General features: G+C 49.2%; 5 protein-coding genes across 5 annotated transcripts; 1 reads left to right on the top strand and 4 right to left on the bottom strand.

The window, feature by feature from the left end:
* Positions 1-1,917: 1,917 nt before the first annotated feature.
* VFPPC_00112 (amino acid permease) lies at positions 1,918-3,693 on the bottom strand (the record flags this gene model as incomplete). Its single annotated transcript, XM_018280204.1, has 3 exons — positions 1,918-2,211; positions 2,267-2,856; positions 2,922-3,693. The coding sequence occupies 3 exons, from the start codon at positions 3,691-3,693 to the stop codon at positions 1,918-1,920; spliced, it is 1,656 nt and encodes a 551-aa protein (XP_018148133.1).
* A 2,670-nt stretch (positions 3,694-6,363) lies between these two features.
* VFPPC_12694 (hypothetical protein) lies at positions 6,364-6,828 on the top strand (the record flags this gene model as incomplete). The annotated part of the gene is made up of 1 exon (XM_018290471.1): positions 6,364-6,828. The coding sequence occupies one exon, from the start codon at positions 6,364-6,366 to the stop codon at positions 6,826-6,828; it is 465 nt and encodes a 154-aa protein (XP_018148132.1).
* Positions 6,829-7,082: 254 nt separating this feature from the next.
* On the bottom strand, positions 7,083-9,139 carry VFPPC_00111 (MFS transporter; the record flags this gene model as incomplete). Its single annotated transcript, XM_018280203.1, has 6 exons — positions 7,083-7,445; positions 7,502-7,649; positions 7,705-8,417; positions 8,494-8,621; positions 8,708-8,787; positions 8,916-9,139. The coding sequence occupies 6 exons, from the start codon at positions 9,137-9,139 to the stop codon at positions 7,083-7,085; spliced, it is 1,656 nt and encodes a 551-aa protein (XP_018148131.1).
* A 4,919-nt stretch (positions 9,140-14,058) lies between these two features.
* On the bottom strand, positions 14,059-14,521 carry VFPPC_12693 (stress responsive alpha-beta barrel; the record flags this gene model as incomplete). The annotated part of the gene is made up of 3 exons (XM_018290470.1): positions 14,059-14,229; positions 14,284-14,394; positions 14,456-14,521. The coding sequence occupies 3 exons, from the start codon at positions 14,519-14,521 to the stop codon at positions 14,059-14,061; spliced, it is 348 nt and encodes a 115-aa protein (XP_018148130.1).
* Positions 14,522-15,149: 628 nt separating this feature from the next.
* VFPPC_00110 (beta-lactamase) lies at positions 15,150-16,459 on the bottom strand (the record flags this gene model as incomplete). Its single annotated transcript, XM_018280202.1, has 3 exons — positions 15,150-15,281; positions 15,342-16,330; positions 16,378-16,459. The coding sequence occupies 3 exons, from the start codon at positions 16,457-16,459 to the stop codon at positions 15,150-15,152; spliced, it is 1,203 nt and encodes a 400-aa protein (XP_018148129.1).
* Positions 16,460-18,021: the final 1,562 nt, after the last annotated feature.

Below are 18,021 nucleotides of genomic sequence, written 5' to 3'. Positions count from 1 at the left end.
GCAATATCAACAGGGCAAATGCGGATTCTCAAGACAAAACTTGAGACGTCTGCCTCAATATCACCATGAAAGTTCGGCACAGCCGCCACGCCATGGAGGGTGGTGAGTGCCGTAAGATTCCCGATGCGAGTATTCGAGATCTCTCAATGCGACGCTGACAGTTTTGAGAAGTACCAGCAAGCAACCAAAGTGCTCGTGATCATACTGTACCTACACTCGATTCCTCGATCCGCTTTCATACATTTCCAGCCAAGCACAAGTGCAAACTTTCTCCGTCCTATTACCCCAGCCCTTGCGACTTAGCTCACTACAGCAAACCTTGTCGGTTCTCGGATAAGACATATGTGGTCTCGTGCCTTGCTAACAATTGACCACAATGAATAGCCTTCATGGGTCACACGTATGTACTTCACAACAGCAAATGCATCAAGTGTAGGAAAAGTGAGGCATTTGTGCAATATCCTGTTCACCGCCTCCAGTGGTTTATGGGGAATTTCAGGCAGTCAAATAAACTGTGGTGTCAACGTGACTCCCACTTTAGAAACAACAAGGCTAGTTACTAGCACAGAAACATAGTTTGCTATGAATCTGAAGGCCTCTCTACAAAGAAAAAGGGCAGACAGGAATAGGCTGGACACTTGAGGGAATCGAGCTAATTTGGTCGTCATTCATTACAACATGGTCGAACTCCCACATGAAACCATGAAGAGCACTGTCACCGCAATTTATTGAATGATTGCTCACCCTGCACCGCGCAATTTTACCACTAGGAGCTTGCACGTCCACTGAATTAGGTACTCCGTACTACAGGATTCATTTGCCGTCCACGACCAACAAACACTGCTCCGCAACTTGGTCCAACCAACCACCATTTGGCGAACATCCCAACGGGGATGTGGCACATCAATTGACGGCTGGCGTGAGTTTTACCCCACGAATTATGACATCGTTTCAAGCCGTACCCCAAGTTCCTGTGAACAAGCGAAGCCGTAGATCCAACCCAAACAACGTAACCAACCTATCACATTGGCAGGCCATCACAGCCTAAAAGCCAATGTCGGCGCCACGGCTGGAACCAACCCGACCTGTACAAGCACTAGCACCTAAGACATCAAGCTGGCTGATGAATGCTGTGCGTCCTGTTGACAGTGGTGAACGGAAATTGTTCCGTCGGTAAAAGGTAGTGATTCATGAGGAAATTGCTGCCCTACCCGAAGGTACTCAACTTCCCTGTTCTCCAGCTGTTTGCAGACTAAGGGGAGAGTTCTATTTAGGCGACGCTGAAAAGGGGAGACTGGGATTGTTTCACATCCATTGTTCACCTCGTCGTTGCGGAGATGGGCAAACGATTCAGTCATCCACGTCACACATAGTCACCCAACAGCTCGAATTTCATTGATTCATATCAGACGTACGCCCAACGACATCAAAGGGAATAGGGTATCAATTCATCGATGCTCTTTAATGAAGGAATAGAATGTCGAGAGCGTGGTGTGAATGATGCGCCGGGTAGATCACACGGCTACCCTAGAACCAGCCCAATTGATAAAATGATGTCATACCCAAAATGCTCTTCCGTCTCATGCTGGCTTACGGTTCTCTCGGAATTTTCGTTCCGTTTCTCTACATACGGCCCGAATGGAAGGAGTTTCTTGGGTCTAAACACGATGTTCATGCGCTTGCATGCCGTTCCCGCATCGCAACCTATAGTAACTGCAATATCCGAGAATGATAGCGAGCTTCTGAATAGCTCCTTCAAGTGTAACAGGCGGGTTAGCTGCATCGATTCAATTAAGCACGTAGTCTCTCTGTTCTTGAATATTTATGGCGCAGCTTACGTTTAGGCATTTGTAGTACGGCACATTGATTATAGTCAACTTGACAGTTGAACAATTCTCATTCCTCACTACAACACATTTAAGCATCTATAGGGATAGTAGTGCGCGCCTCAACCAACTCCTCCTGTGTCTTATTCTCCGAATCAACCCCCTTGACAGGCTCCATGCCTTCCACCTTGCCTTCAATCAATCCCTGAACATCCAGATGCGGACCCTCGTAGTGCTTGCGACCATCGAAGACCCATGTACCTCCGGCTATGAGAAGCATGACACCGAACGCGACGATGCAATAGTTCATGTTGTTTGCTGTGACGGGAATTTCGGGTGGGAAAACGAAAAGAACAGTTGTGAGGATAGACCACAGAATGCCGACCTATGGGTTTGTTAGCTACAGCACCTATACACTGATAAGAGACGATAAGACGTACGATGTTCAGTGTCCAGCCGAATACACCGGTCAACTTGAAGGTTCTGTTCTCTGGCAGCATTTTACGACCGCGGAGAACATTGATAGCCGGAGGGATAGCATAAGTCACTCCCAAAGCAACAACAGATGCAGCAGTAATGGCGTTGAACGTGCTGCTAGACCCCAAGAAGATGCAGCCGAACACAATGACCCAAGCGACTGTCCAAAACAGGGCGTTCAGAGGAACGTCGAGTGTAGGGTGAACCCGTGCAAAGAAGCTGCTAAACGGCATACCGCGATCTCGCGCAAACGCATAGCTCATTCGTGTGCTCGTGCAGACTAGCGTAGTCGTGGTAAAGACCATGCAGAGCAAGGGGAATATGAGAAGACAGGTGCTCCCAGCCTTGCTCTTGGTTGCTTGCATGAAGATTTCCAATAGAGGTCCCCATCCGGCTTCGATGACATTGTCAATGTTATTGACGCAAAAGAGAAGACCACTGAGAAAAATGAACCCTGTGAACATGCCAATGCCAATGCAGTAGAGCATAATCTTGGGGCCTTGTCGCTGAGGGTCGGGAATTTCTTCAATCATGTGTGCGGTAGCGTCAAAGCCTGGATTTATTAGTACTTGAGTATTTGGAACGTGCGTAAATCAATGGGGGATATAAGTCACCCACCGGTTAATGCAAAAGCGCCCTGAAGAAGTCCAAGAAGCCAAGCCAAGCCATCTGGCCATCCCACATTGTTGATGAATTGGCCATACACAAAGTCGCCAGTCTGGAAATCAGGTGACGCACATGCCAGCACAGTAATAACGATGATGACGAAACCGGTTATGGACCAGAAGAAGGCTGCCTTGGTAAAGTATGGAAGGAGCCTCGTCAAGAAAGCGTTAATGACGAGAGCAATGAGTGCAAAGCCAATGTAGATCAGGAATTGATGCCACGGCTTCGCATCGTACTCGTGATTGAAGAGAGAAATAATGTTGACAATGAAAGTGCTACCCAGTAATGGACCTGTAGCACTCAAAGCGACCCATCCGCAAACATTGATCCATCCGGTCACATAGCTGATGGCTCGGCTCGACTTCTTCCAGGAGATAATGGCTGCCCAGTGATACTGTCCACCTGCGGTGGGATACGCGGAAAGAAATTCGGCGAGAGAGGCTGCGAGGCACAGATTGCAAACTCCGGCGACCATGAGACCCCAAATGACGGCGCTGGTTCCTCCAGAGGGAAGTGCAAGTGTAATTGAGGCTGCCAGAGCCGTCCAAGTGTTGAGAATGGCAAACGCCAAGCCCAACATGGATATCATGGAAAAGTTGCGCTTAAGTTCTTGTTTATGCCCCATAGCCTCTAGCTGGGCAGCATCATCGGCTATGCTGGCACGCCGCTTCTCGAGGCGACTTGAGCTGCTGCCCCGACGAACATGTTGCTGTACTGAGTCCATGGCGTTGTGAGGGAGTTGCGGGCTGCAACTATTTTTCTTTGCTTTTCGAATTGATAGTTTCCCGCGCAGTTGCAGCAGTGAAATCAGGAGATGAATACAAAGAGATGCTTAAATTGCTTCAAGCAAGTGAATGGCAGAATGAGAATGCCACAGTCAAGGCGAATACTCGGCTCAACGTGTGCTCTCAGCAAGGAGAGTCAGTGAGCAGCGTGGCAAAACCAAGCAGCGAGGGATCCTTCTTACTTATTGCCAGAACATAACTAAAGCGGAGATCACAAAGCACTAAAATGGGTAAAATGGGACTTACAGAAGCGTGGTGATAAGCATGCTTCCAAACATGCCTCATGCCTCATACCTCATGACGCTGAGACGCTAGCCTGGGTCTGATATCAACGACTTTGCGACTGCACCAGACTGCATGGCCAAATCTGGGGGTGACGGCGTCCCGGTCAACGGCAGAGTCGGACCCTGCCTTGGCACGGGGGTTTCTGGGGCCGCATCCACCAATTCGTCCGGAGCGCGCAAACCAACATGGCAATTGGAGCAAAATGGGGATGATCTGGGGCGTCATGGTTCTGAACCTCTTGCCTCTGTCGTCCATCTGCCATCATCCCAGCGCCACTTGGAAGTGTCTGGCGGGAACGCCGAAAGTGGCAAGGAGATTGGAGGTGTGGATGAGAACTAATGGCCTGTCAACTTGACCCGTCAAACAGATGACTGTCAAGTTCAATGTTGCTCCCTCTCACCCGTAACCCACAAAGAAGCAGCCACTATAAGCCAGCAGATCAGGCAGACGCCTATTAGCCGGCAAAATCGGCACTTAGCCGCTGTAGACTCTGTAAACCCCTGTAACGGATGGCTGCAGCAATTAATTTGAAGCCCGTTCATCCACATTCTCGGCTCCATCCTCCGGCTGTCTCACGCCAGATAAATACACCAGTAGCCAGCTTGTGGCGGCTTCCAACAATGTCCATCTCGGTGCGTTACCAATAAACGAGTTCTCAGCACCTTCCATCGTTTCCGGTGAACACCAAAGCAAAATGCCGTGGCAATTCATTAAGTTGCTTCAACAGTCTTGTCAAGATACCAAACACTTGACTGACTCGTTTTCATCGTCCGAGGTCGGATATTTGGTCCACCACAAGTAGCCTACAGAGCGGACCTTTTATCCCCGCCGATAAACCTCAACGAATTATTGCTTGAGGCGTGGAACTTGCTTCCGGATCTTGATAGCTGTCGATTTGCCCCTGTACGAGGATGCCCTGTTTTGGCAGTAAGTCCATGGTGTTCGTACGGGTGGCTTGGATTGTCCTCCGTTGCCTCCGTGCCCTCCCGATCACGCCGGACACCTAGGTGAAGACTGCCGGGTTTCAATGCGTTTGGACTCGACTATTCCCGCCGGACCTGACAAAGAGTGGAGATTCGTGTACTAAGGTGAAGACGGCATTCGTGCAAATGTGTCCGTCGAACTGTTTTCTCAACATCGCATCTCCACATGGAGAAGAGCCTCCGCGTTTTCTTCGTGGTGAGGCCCCTTAATGTATCTGGTACGTAATTTAAATCACATTCGGATACAGATTAATGGAGATGGGCGCGGAGAGAAGGACGCGGGGAGGATATCTCTGCGTTCCAGATCGCTACTCTGAGCATGGCGTGATTGCATGTGGGTTTTCCGAGGGTTTTTAGAGCAAGAAACTCCATGGGGTATAGTACGGAGTACATATTAAGTTGAAAGAGAAAGTAAGAATCGTTGAGATGGAGGAGCTAGAATGCATATTTGGGGGTAGAGAGAAGAAAGTGCGGGACCCTGGTCGTTCATTCGCAAAACAGGGCAGGTGCGATGGACAACGAGAAACAACAGTGAAGATGAAAAGTCAACTGGTCTCTCGGTACTTCACCAAACTGTACGGCCATGAGTGCCTGGTCCCACATCTTCTCCCAACAGGGGCTACAGCAAGAATGGTGTATTGTCAAGCTTAAACTTCGTTGCTGATCATTGCATTCATCGGCTGTCGTATTCATTACCAAACTTTCTCACAACCGCCCTGTCACCAACACCACTGGCATGTTTGTCTATGGTGGTCAGAAGGCAACCCAATTTTCTCACAATTGTCGAAGAGTGGCAGCAGTGGGGCAAATCCGAGGAGCATCCAGGCAACCAAATAGTTCATCCTTCGACCTCGAATCTCCATGCCTTTATCTTCATAAAACCCCCCTCATAAGGATACAAAATCCTGATAACAGCATTTTCGCACCACTAAGAGCTCTGTTGCCCGGCTAAAAGCGCCTTGCATGCAAATATCCAATGCAGACGTACGCATTGCGAGGCGACGCGTCACTTTGGGGCAGTTGCTGCCCTTTGATTCGTCGAATTGCAATGGCTTGTCAGTTTTGGTCGTTTATCTAGCCTCAGCCGCTTCAATCCCGTCTCAGAGGCAGCCAGGTGAGACTACATAAATCACAATAACGACCTTCATGTAGACAGTGTAGATTTGTAGACGATTTTCAATGTCGTGGATCAATTCATTCAAGTGTCGCTGCCTGCCCACTTCTGCAAACACATCTCAACCAGATTCCAACATCGATAACACCAGCGAACCAGACTTGGATCCAACCACGACGCATAACATGGGCGTTCCCTCTCCAAATCCCATGACAGACTCGATAAATATGTCTGCCCCTCCCCCAATGCCAATGCTCAACGCTCAACACGAGCGCCTCATCCTCGAGCTTCTCCCCTTCAAAGACCCCGCCAAGTTCAAGGAATGGCTGAACAGTGACCTTGTTCAAGGCTCGTGGGCTGAATTCTGGCGAGACTGCGTTGCCAAGATACGCGGTACGCATCCGGAGCCTGACAAAACGAAGACGGCGGAAGCTGCGAAGAGCGCTATCAATGGGCGGAGTGTGAAATTTCTTGTCTACCATCCCGACAAGATGAATTGGACTACCGACGATCACCATGTGAGGTTCATTGTGACTGTCATACAGGATAATATGCTCAAGAACTTGTGGTCAGATTCGGATTGGAAGAAGAGGGCATTGGAAGTGTGCAAAGCTGTTTTCGAAGTCTTGTGTTATCTGAAAGCGAGCTGTTACGCGGTCGAGGTGTCTGGGCCACCCAGCTACTCACAGTGAAGTCTGACATGGGTTTTGGGGAAAAGGGATTCATCATGTACATTATGAATTATGGGTTGTTATTTACATTTAAGAGCACTGAGCGTTGTTTACCAATTCCCTGCGAAGGGCAGCAATTTACGATAAATATTTGACTACTCGGCAAAATTTATTTTATGGTGTAGTATCCGATGTGTTGTCCAAGATTGTGTAATGGGGTGAATGACTTCTCCTGGAGCTCCCATAGCATCCGTTGGTATGAAATGCCCTCAAATTCAGTGCACCTTCATACTCTTTCGAGTCTGCACCTCGCGCCAATAGCTGTCCCTCTTCATTCTCCTGAATCTCTTTCCAAACCAGATCATGGGGAGGAATACAGAACAAATGGCAAGCGCCACAAACGCCACGCTAATAAAGCAGTTCTGCAAACCCAATCCATCTAACCACGGAGTAATTCCATACCCAATTGCAAAGCTCATGGTGTTCCGAATGATGATGATTGTAGTCAGACCATCGCCGGAAATTTCTGGGAACGAATCCACGAGATAGGCGACCGAAAGGGTAACACCGGCAGCACTGGTCGCTGCAAGGATAACCATTGCGAAGAGCAGACCAAACCAGTGGACTTGGTGAGCAGCCTGTGTCCATTAGATGCCAAACATGATGGTCGAAGTGATTGAGAAGCGAGACTTACACCTACTCCCCACAGAAGGAGGGAGAACGGGGCAGCAATTGTCATGCCGGAGAACAGCCAAAGTCGTTGCTCCGGCTCGAAAATGCCACAATTGCGGCGGGCAAGTTTGAGAACAACCCAGTCGGAGGCGATACCGCTATATGCGGAGCTGCGCTTGACGTCTTAGCCGGTATTCAGAAATGGTGAAGGGAGGCTCTACTCACCCAAGGATAACACCTATCAGACAAGCTATGTAACACAACCCGACAATACTTGGCTTGAAGTTATATGGCGCGCCTCCGAGGATGATAGAAGCTGTGGCATTCAAAATGTTGAACCAGATTAAATATGTGCCATACGAAAATCCAGCAAAAAAGATATTTGGCCACGTAAGGAGTTTCAGAGACTGCCACGCTCGCCAGTGCATGAGAAACGGACGCGGGTTATCCACCAGCGATAGCTTTTGCAGAAATGTTTTTGGCTTGCTATGCGCTGTGGAAGGGACAAAACCCGAGCCGCTTCCACCATCTGTCACGGACTTTTCTGCTTCGCCTTCTGTGCTTGGATCCGCCGTCAGCCTGTTGACTGGAGGTATCACATCAGTGGTGTTTACTACTGAACGATCATAGTTCGTCTCTTCCATGAATAGAAACAAAAATATGAAAGCAGCACCACCAAAAATGGCCATGAAGAAAAATGGCCATTTATATCCCATACCGTCATTGATAAAACCACAGATGACGGGAGCGAAGTAATTGGATGAAGCCAAAACCCACGCGTACCACCCGATGTATGTGCCGCGCTCATGGGTGAAGTAAATGTCTGTGATGGATGTTTCTGGTAGAGCCTCGATAGGTGCGGCTACGAATCCAGTAACAAGGTTGCGTGCAACCCATTGCCCATTGCCACTGGCATACGGGCTCCAGACGGAGACAGCCTATGTGAGGTTGACAGTCAGTATCGAAGGTGGGTTAGGACAAACGGTGCCAACGAAAGAACAACTGTATACGTACCACGATGCCAAGCATTGATAAGAGGTAGGTGAGACGCTTTCCATATTGTAACGCAAATGGCTGCCAAAAGAGAAGCCCCCATCCCAACAGCAAGAACATGTAACCCGTACCAGCATTGAGGTCACTGACTGTGGTTGCAAGGACTCGTCAGCGACGGGAAAAAGTACATCAAAACAGTTGATGAATGGACATGGGACGTGGCGCTGTCTCGTACCTGTAACATTTAATGCAGGTGATAAAGGAACCAAAACGGAGTACACTACCGACAAGGCCATGCCGTTGAAGAAGACAAATCTAATACAGAGTCAAACGCATTGCATTGTCAGCCTCACTCTCGGACCAACGATTTCGTGAATTCTCGGGGCCGGTATTGAGCGATCCCAGCTCCTCGGTATGGTTTCAAAACAGGTCGTCTCACTCACACTATGAGGCACACAAGATGCAGACGCTTTCGCGCTGGCGACCAATTAAGAGGATCATTTGGGTCTGACGAGGGTGTTGGGACGAGTATAATGTCATTATGACTACCAGCATGCGGAGCCGCTGCAGTGTGATCCAAATCGACTAGATGAATTGTGCCCGGCACCTGCGAGTCGTCTATATCTTCTGACCCCCCACCAGGAGCTCTGTTCGATTCTGCGGCCATGATGCCCTTAAGGTGTACGAGTATTCTTGATAGTCGATGGCTACAAATCCCAACGCCCACCTCAAGAGCAGAAGGTTGGAGAGGGAAGCGGATGCGCCTGAGCCCAGTGAGCAGGCAAGCGGCTGACTCGATGGATGGATATTCAGATCTGGTGATGAACGGTGTGGCGGCGTGATGAGAAGATTCCAGATGGACGAATGTGACTGTGTAGACCCGGTTGCGGGACACCGACAGCTTGTTTAGGTGAACAGTTGGCTGCCGGCCGGGTAGCGGATTTGATTTGCGTAGTCTATGCAAGAAAAACAGCTGTGAGACAGTAAGATTGCTTCCGTTGGTTCAAATCCGTAGGAATTTGGCCGCGGAGGAGCTTGCAGCAGCAGTTCCTGGTTGCATTTCTGTTGTGTTCCCCTCATCTGCAATGTGACCATGATTTCCTACTCCCAACCGTCTCCGAGGGAGCCAGCAGCGGGAACCTTGGACTTCATGGCTCATCCCGTACATTGGGCTTAGATTGGAGAGCTAGTGGTTCATCATGGATACTCGGCTACAACCAGAAGTGAAGAAGGTGCTTCACTAAGGATGCCGGGGTTGACTCGCTTCGAAAGAGACATGGAGATGGGGCGTGGAGCAGCCACCAGAGACCCCCAGCCCCTTTGGCCCTTCCATTATTGTGGCGTGGGGATCATCGCATTGCCGGCAGGGCAGGTGCCACCAGGTGCCGTGGATGGTGGCTCTTTCCGGATAAATGCATTATCCAAAAATTGATGAAGAGCTGACTCTTCGATGCCTAGTCTGCATGCACCTGGGCAGCTTGACAAGAACATTGAAGACTTCGCCCTGGACACATTTCAGTGCCAATGACCGAAATGAACATGCATATTCCTTACATGGACTTGATGAAGTAGATTGGTGAACCGTCCCTTGTCAGTCACTGGCTTCCTGCTGATACACTCTCCAGATCCGGCGGGCACTGCCCTCAGCCACAACCGAAGGTGAACGAAACTTGGCTTCATATACTCCCTGTTGCGTACCCTTCTGGTGGAACTAAGGACTTCCCGCCTCTCAAGCAACAATGAAGCCACCCGAACTGGCCTTGCTCAAGTTCACCCCACGTAACAACGAAAATCTGCTTCCCAGCGCAAAATGCAGCGCTGAGTGCCGCTGAAAATGGACATCTTCCTGGCCGGATGATGGCAATCAGCTGTTGAACCAGGTTCCAATACCAGGAAGGGAATCCTCTCCACGGAAGTGCCATGTCGATTTGGGGGCCGCTTCAACGCCACTGACCGGGGCTATTGCATTGGGTGATTCATGGAGGGTGTGGTCTATTGCAACTCACATCCGCAACACAACAGAATGTATTTCACGTATCACTTCCTGCATCATCGCCCGGCGTAATCGACGCGTTTTCGAGTAGCAGCTCAACCTTATGGCAAGGAAACATCGTTCTGTGCATTTGGCGCTCAGAAAATATCCATTGAAAGATGACCACCTCGGCATACGTCCGTCACGCTGACATGCCGCATGATGACTGCATCAACCGCATTTGACAGATGAGGATGCGGATGAGGCAGGCATACTGGTGCTGCAAAACAAGGCCACGGAGTTGCAAATTAGCAGATAATCACGTCGCCCGAAATCAGCCAGCTTATTTCAGCTAGCAGTCGATGCACGGGCAATGAAACACCACAGCATGAATCGGTACCATGGAAAGTACTTGACTCTCTCCCGTTCTTTTCTTCCAACCTTCTTTTCTGCCATGATGCAAGGACGGCTCGCGAGGAACATCCCTCCCTGGCTGCTCGCTCCGTACCGGCATGAACCCTGAAGCTGAGATAGCTTGGCCGTAGCTGTGCCAGCCTTACTTGGAATGAGGTACACCAGGCAACATGGTGTATGCATCCTAATCCATGAATTTCCTAGGAAATTGTCATGAACATGACCTACTAGAAGCATTCTAATTTGTCTAGCCCGGTCTGGGTCATTGCATGGAACGCTACACTATGGCTTCGTGGTTCAAGTCCCCGTTTTGGTTGACCAGCATGATTGCTGGTGGGTTCACAAAGTCGCATCAATGACACGGTTCCTGGTTTCGTAAGAAAAGGGTGTTCGAGTTAACTGCATCCAAAGGGCACCGAGGCGAGGTCAAGGTATCCTTGCTAGAGCGTGACAATCCAGAAGCCAGCGCACCATTGTCCCGTAGTGAACTGTACTTGGCTGCTGTGCTGCCTGACATCGGCATTTCGAGGTGGTCGAACTAGCTAGTCAGCCCGGCTCTTGTTCGTAAAGAACAATGACAAGACTGGTATATGTATATGGAGTGAATGAATCCCTCATAAAGGTGTCCCCTTTTGTTCCTTTATACCTTTAATGCTCATTGTAGTCAACGCAAACGAAGATTGTCACGATTCGACGATAAGGTTGCCTGTCTAAAATGAGTATCCTGGATCCAATCTAAAGAGGAATTGCGAACTCTGACCCGAATTCGACACATGCGAATGCCACAGTGTGTACGATCGCAGCAACAATGACCGAATCAATACAATATGGCGTCTACGTTTCTATTCTCACGACTTTCATCCCGGCGTCCTTGCTGCTCGGCTTGCGGTTCTATGCCAGGAAACTGAAACGCGTGCTACTGTGGTGGGATGACCACTTAGCCGTGCTGGCGCTGGTGAGGCTGTCAACTGCTCTTCATAGAAATGGGAATCTTGTCTAATCTGGTGTTAGGCGTCGGCAGTGGCATACGACATATCTGCTTTCTTCTGTATGCTAATGACCATCAACCATGTAAGAGGGACGAAAGCTAATGTACAATGTTGCAGTATTAACAAAAGGTCTCGGCCTACACCTCGATGACCTGCCCGTTTCAGTTGGTGAAGCACGATACTACCAAGCAATGGTACAAGAAATCGAAGAACATACCTATACCGTGGCCATCGGGGCTGCGCAGCTATCCCTATTAGCTTTATACTGGCGACTTTTCAAATCCATCACAAGCGCGAGAATATCAATATTCATTCTGACTGGTTGTGCGAGTGTGTGGTTGATAGTGCGGGTATGACCAAAAGGCACGACAACAGCCCGAAGTGGTGCTGACATGCTGCGTATTAGTTGTTTGTTGCCGTTTTCCAATGTTTCCCGCCACATTACTTTTGGGACAAGTCTATCGAGGGAAAATGTACGGTTGATCCGGCCAAGTTCTTTCTCTGGTCCGTCTTGGCACATCTCCTCGTTGACATCGCCCTGATGGCGTTGCCTGCTAGTAAGTGATGATGATGCGCCACTGCTTCTCAGTCCAAGGCCCCTAATGGTTACCGTAGCGCAAATTAGTAGATTGTTTCTGCCATGGCCGCAGAAGACGGCTATTGCAGCCATGTTCATGTTTGGTATCGCGTACGTTCCACAACTGACTTTACACTATTCTAAATTGTTCATCTGACACACGCCTTGCAGGGTTGTTGTTGCTTCTATCATGATGCTCATCACTTCATCGAGATACGACTCATACGCCGCCGATACGATGTGGAATTGCACGCCAGCCGTGATTTGGTCCGCAGTAGAGATTCACCTCAGCGTAATAGCCTGTTGTCTCCCTGTCATGAGACCGGTAGTCCACGCCTTTGGCGGTTGGTGGGGACACAATTTCTCCTCTGGAAAGGGTGTCAGCGTGCCGTCTCGCAGCTCCGTTAAGCTTGGTCATACCCATCGCTCGAATGAACACAACACGGACGGGGAGTCGACATACAATCTTGCTACGATGACCGAGAGCAACAGTGCTCCAACAGCAGCAGATCTGGGACGGATATACGGACAGGGGGAAGGTTCTGACACAGTCATTGCGAGTACGGGGAAAGCAAAAAATACTTTGGGGCCGTCGAGTTCGATACGAAGCACGGATCGGGCGATCTTGGTACAATATGAAGTAAATTTGAGCTTTTCTAGGCATGATTCTTGAAGGTCATTGGGGAAATGGCAATGGCGTTGAATATTTGCTCGCGGGAGAGATACAAGTACAATGCACGGCTTCATCACCAGCAAATGTATCTATAACGGAAGTATATATTACGATACACGTCAAACGTGTCCCAAACGCAGTACCATCTCTGTTCAAGGCAAAATTCGCCTTGCAGATCTGAAACCCATTGAGTGTTCTATCCGGTTCGTTGTGCCACAAGTTGTGTGTATTCATTCCACTTACGCCTCGTAGACGCCACGCAGAGTCGGAGGCATTTGCGACTAAGAGATAAAGTGCAGTACTTGCTTGATGAACATAATGACTGTGGGGTAGTGCGATATTGAGGATTCACTCAAGATGTGTGGACTGGAGGAGTCTGCTTTTATCTCAAACATCGCATGATCAAGCCGAGTTTGCTCTTCATATGATGCATAACCGTGTCAAACGGCTTGTAAATCTGCTGGTTGGGCCTTTTTAATTGGTGGATATTACGGTAGACATCAGATCAAGGCTTCTTTGGCAGCATATGCGGCACAACTAGCGAGCCTGCCTGGAAAGCTTCCTCGCTCAGCCTGAGCCGTTGCCGGGCTTGGATGGTTGATGTCACTCTGGGGATGCGAGATGGATTTGGTGTACGATAGGGGCATGCTTTATTTGTGGAAAGAACAACAGCTTTTGGATGATACGAACTGGTGCATGTAGTTAAGACTGATACTGATTGTGGGTATAACGTCACGCCGACCATTTGGTGAACAAGCGGTGCGCTTGGAAAGAATATGGTATTCCGCACACGGTGATTGTGTTTGGTATCGTTTTGCCTAGGGGCGAGGAAGTGGCTCCAATGCTCAACAACGGGTATATAACCCATACACACGATGTTTACTGAATTCTCTTAGCTAATTCTTGTTTGGGCTGATGCCGCTACAGCTCGTAGGCCTCGGCTACACGATGTTGACCACGGTCATTCAAACGACCCCGGCGCAAAGTCCATAACCAATGCCTTGGAAACAATAGAATCGGCAGAAGTAATCCACTTGCCAACGAACGCGTGATGGGCCTTGTCTTCCTTGACGTAAAAGTCTCTATCGGCAACAGAGTCGAACTCCACAACAAAGATATGGGTGAAGCCATTCTATCTCGCTGTCAGCAGCCGTCTCAAACACAAGCTCGCTTCGTCAATACATACCTGCAGACCCTCAATGGACACGTCTTTGCCGCCTTTTGATCGTACAATGTACGGTTTGCCTGTTGATGCCAAGAGACACTGCTCCTTCAAGCCGAGCATCTCATCGCAGCACTAGCAACCTGGAATTAGCGGATGCGGTGATGGGTCCTTGGCTAGAAGGAATTGATGTTACCTGCTTGACGGCCTGTGCGCTGGCTTCGGGCTTGAATTGGAAAATGACGACGTGATCGACAGCCATTTTGGACGACTTTTGCTTACGCTGACGATTGGATGGAGATGTGCAAGTTGAATTCGATAGTTTGATGGACGATCAGAGGCGAGAGTTTATGTGCTTTGTTCAGGAAGGAACAATGAAGTGAAGCAAGATTGAGCTGTTGACCCCGCCGCAATCGGCGCGGGGCACAAAACAACTTGGCTGTGGTGCATGGAAATGTTCAATGTTACCTTGAATTGACCGGCATTGCTCATGTATGCATTGCAGCCTGACGTTGAACCGATTTACTTTTCCTGCATGATGATTCTGAACCAGCATCCATATAATGTCTCTCTCAACAGTACTATCCTGCGATCCGATGATTTCTAGGATGACAATACCAACAAGTGGCGTCAGACGACACTGAGCTCCAGTCACCGATCATCACATCCGTTATTGGAAAATTCCACCCGCAAACAATTTAAGTGTTATAATGCGGAGAGCTGGACATGGGAAAGTTATTTGATCTCTAACAGCTCGTGGTGTATTCCTGCTTCGGGGGGCCAGCAACCTTGCATATAGCACATACACCAAACATTATTGCACAATCCAGGGGATGAGACGCAAATTACGAAGTATATGATTCAAGGCATGGACACCAAATCGACGCATATCACTCCCGTGACTTATTCAAATGATAGGCGACCTTTTGAAATTCTCTGATAACATTCGTTGCACCAGGGTCAGCCGATGGGAGCAGCTGTGTGACAAACAGTCCACAAAGCTCATTGCTTCGGTCAATAAACTGCAAAACGCGTCAGAAAAATTCGGCTGTTAACTTCTCTCTCACATTGAAGGAACGTACCCAGAATATGTTTGGCGCGCCGCTCCAAATCAGCGTGTTGACACCCCTTGTGTACGGAGCAGCGGAACTTGGCTTTTCGATCAATATGCCGCCGAGCCCCCAATTATATTCTTCATCAGCGTAATAGTCGCCCACGGCCCATGCTGGTCCCTCAAGCGATTGCTTCAGTGCTGTTTTGCTAGGCTGCGACAGCTGTCCCTGGAACATCATGTCCACCGTCTTGGGCTGCAGCACTCGGCCATCGTTGGCAAGAAGCGAATGCAGAAGCTTTAAAACATCTTCGGCTCTTCCGTATCCGCCTTGCCCGCCAAAGCACTCTCGCAAACCCCTGTTAAGGTCAAATCCTTCAGGTACCGCCTTAAGCTGCTGTGATTCTGCTGTCCTGGAGGCTAGGGTGGCCAAATGCTGCTTGGCTGACTTGTCTTTGCCAGGGAAAAAGGTAAACGTAGACGATGCTCCGAGCGGTTTCCAGATGTGTTCATTGAAGTACTCTTCAAGAGAGAGTCCGCTGAGCTGCTCGACTACTCGCCCCGCCCAATCGATGCCGGCACCGTATGCCCAACCTTCCCCGGGCTCATAGAGCAGAGGAAGGTCGAAGCGAGTTCCGACTGTGGAACCCTGACCTGGTGCCCTGCCGGTATGGTTATTGTACTTTTGCAACTTCTCAGCTGAGCTCAAGAAGCTGTATCCGATGCCTGACGCGTGTGTAAGAAGATGACGGAGGGTGATAGGACCATTACGGTCCTTCAAAATTGGCTTTCCTGTGTCATCAAAACCAGAGAGTATCTTTTGCTGGCGCAGAACTGGCAGCAGCTCAGTAACATCGTCATCCAACTGGATGCGACCTTGCTCAACTTGCTGGAGGGCAGCAATAGTAGTGGGAAGCTTTGTGACAGAAGCCAAGGTAAAGATGGTGTTGCTGTCGATTGGGTCCGGTTCACAGGATGCTACCGATTTTGGCCCCATGTAGGTGGACAACACATCGGAATCTTCTTTTGTTAGCAAGAATTTGCAAAGCGATGCATAGGCTGCTTACTATCACGACGTTTGGCTAGGAGCACTGCCGACGGGATAGTGCCGTCGCTGATGGCGGATCTGAAGGCTTGAGTGTGATCCATTCTGGCGTCCTCTTTGGTGAACGACGCTCGACACTAGCTTCAATGATTCGAGGGGCTACGAAAACTATACATGAGATTTTCAATGTCCAAGATGACGGTAAACTATTGTGTCTCCGAACAACTTCATGTCTTTGGGTTATGCTAGCTCCACATCTTTCGACGGATTTGTAATGCGGCGTTTGGCCATCGCGAGGGATGAGGGGGTTCGGTAAATTTACACACGAAGTGCGAAAGAATTATCCGAGCCGAGTACATGATATGGAGTTTGAGTCTTCTATGTGCAAGGCATGGTGTTGACTGAATTCATTGATCGCGACGAAGGTATGAGTTAACCAGTGTAGAGGGATAGGCAAATATCTCATCTCTAATACGACATGTAGATGAACAATTGAGGTCAACTGGTATTGGTTGCGCTTCGACACCACGCATGGTGGATGTCACTGGTTAAGCTAGCCAAGCTACCAGACCCAATGAGTTAATGACATCAATGATGATAATTGTATGTTTAGGTGCGACCCTTGCTTGAACATGAGGTGAAGTATTTGATGTAATCGCAGTTCATGGTCAGCCACTGCAATATGTTCTCTAGCCTACTGGAAGCTGCTCAAAAGCTCACCTTTGTCCCGCTTACGAATTGGTTCCTTCAGACGTAGTGCCACGGATACAATAGTAGTGATAAGGATAGGCTTGTTGGGCTAATTTGAGACATCGAGTATTTATAAATTCCCTGGCTGAATCCCTAGTTGCCGCTGGACGTGCATGGCCGCTGCCAATGACTTTCGAGTTCATGCAACCACCGGCCGAAATGCAGGAAGCACTGAAATGCAGTTGGTCGCAAGAATAAAGGACAGAGTAACCTCCACGGGCGGTTAAATCTTTCGCTTGGTCGTGGCCATCTTGCTGCAGTATCAGGCCACTTGAATGAGCGCCGAGCCTTTTTGCATGAAAGCCGACGTCTGGCTATGGGGTAGGCGGAGAGGCATCAATATAGATTTGTCAACAATTTAACTAGTTTCCTATGCCTCGGGGCAGCAGAGTCAGAGAATGTCGTTAATGGAGAGTACCCTTCGCGGGAAGACAAACTTAAAACATCATATGTCTCTGCGGGTTACCGATTGACGACTCGTCTGGACGATTTTCGTCTCAGGCTCACGCCAGATTCGCCAGAGTTGCAGGGAACAGGGAAGAGGTGGATCGTTTTATGTTTGTGGTTGCAGCCGGTCTCGCCAAAAGTTTGTGCTCTCATGTCTATCCGACGCGCCTTTTACATGTGTTCAGATCAGCTGCAAATTATTTATTATCCACAGAACTGGAATTTAAACGCTGCGGCTCTTTTGATCTTCACAGTCTGACACCCCACGTCATGATGAAATGTATGTGGACCTGTGGCTCACCGTGAAACGCTTTATGATATGTCGCCAATCCAGAAACTCTGGGCCCAGACTTGCCAATTTGATCGTGATATTCGTCAATCCTTGTAATCAGGGACCACACTGACTTAATTTCGGAGGAGTCGCTGGGATCTTGGCACGACTGGGCTTTGTGATCAGCAATACATTGTG

Source organism: Pochonia chlamydosporia, chromosome 1 (genome assembly GCF_001653235.2).
Source record: "Pochonia chlamydosporia 170 chromosome 1, whole genome shotgun sequence".
NCBI classification, from domain to species: domain Eukaryota; kingdom Fungi; phylum Ascomycota; class Sordariomycetes; order Hypocreales; family Clavicipitaceae; genus Pochonia; species Pochonia chlamydosporia.
The sequence above is the reverse complement of the archived record's forward strand: the minus strand, read 5'-3'. Positions and strand labels throughout refer to the sequence as shown.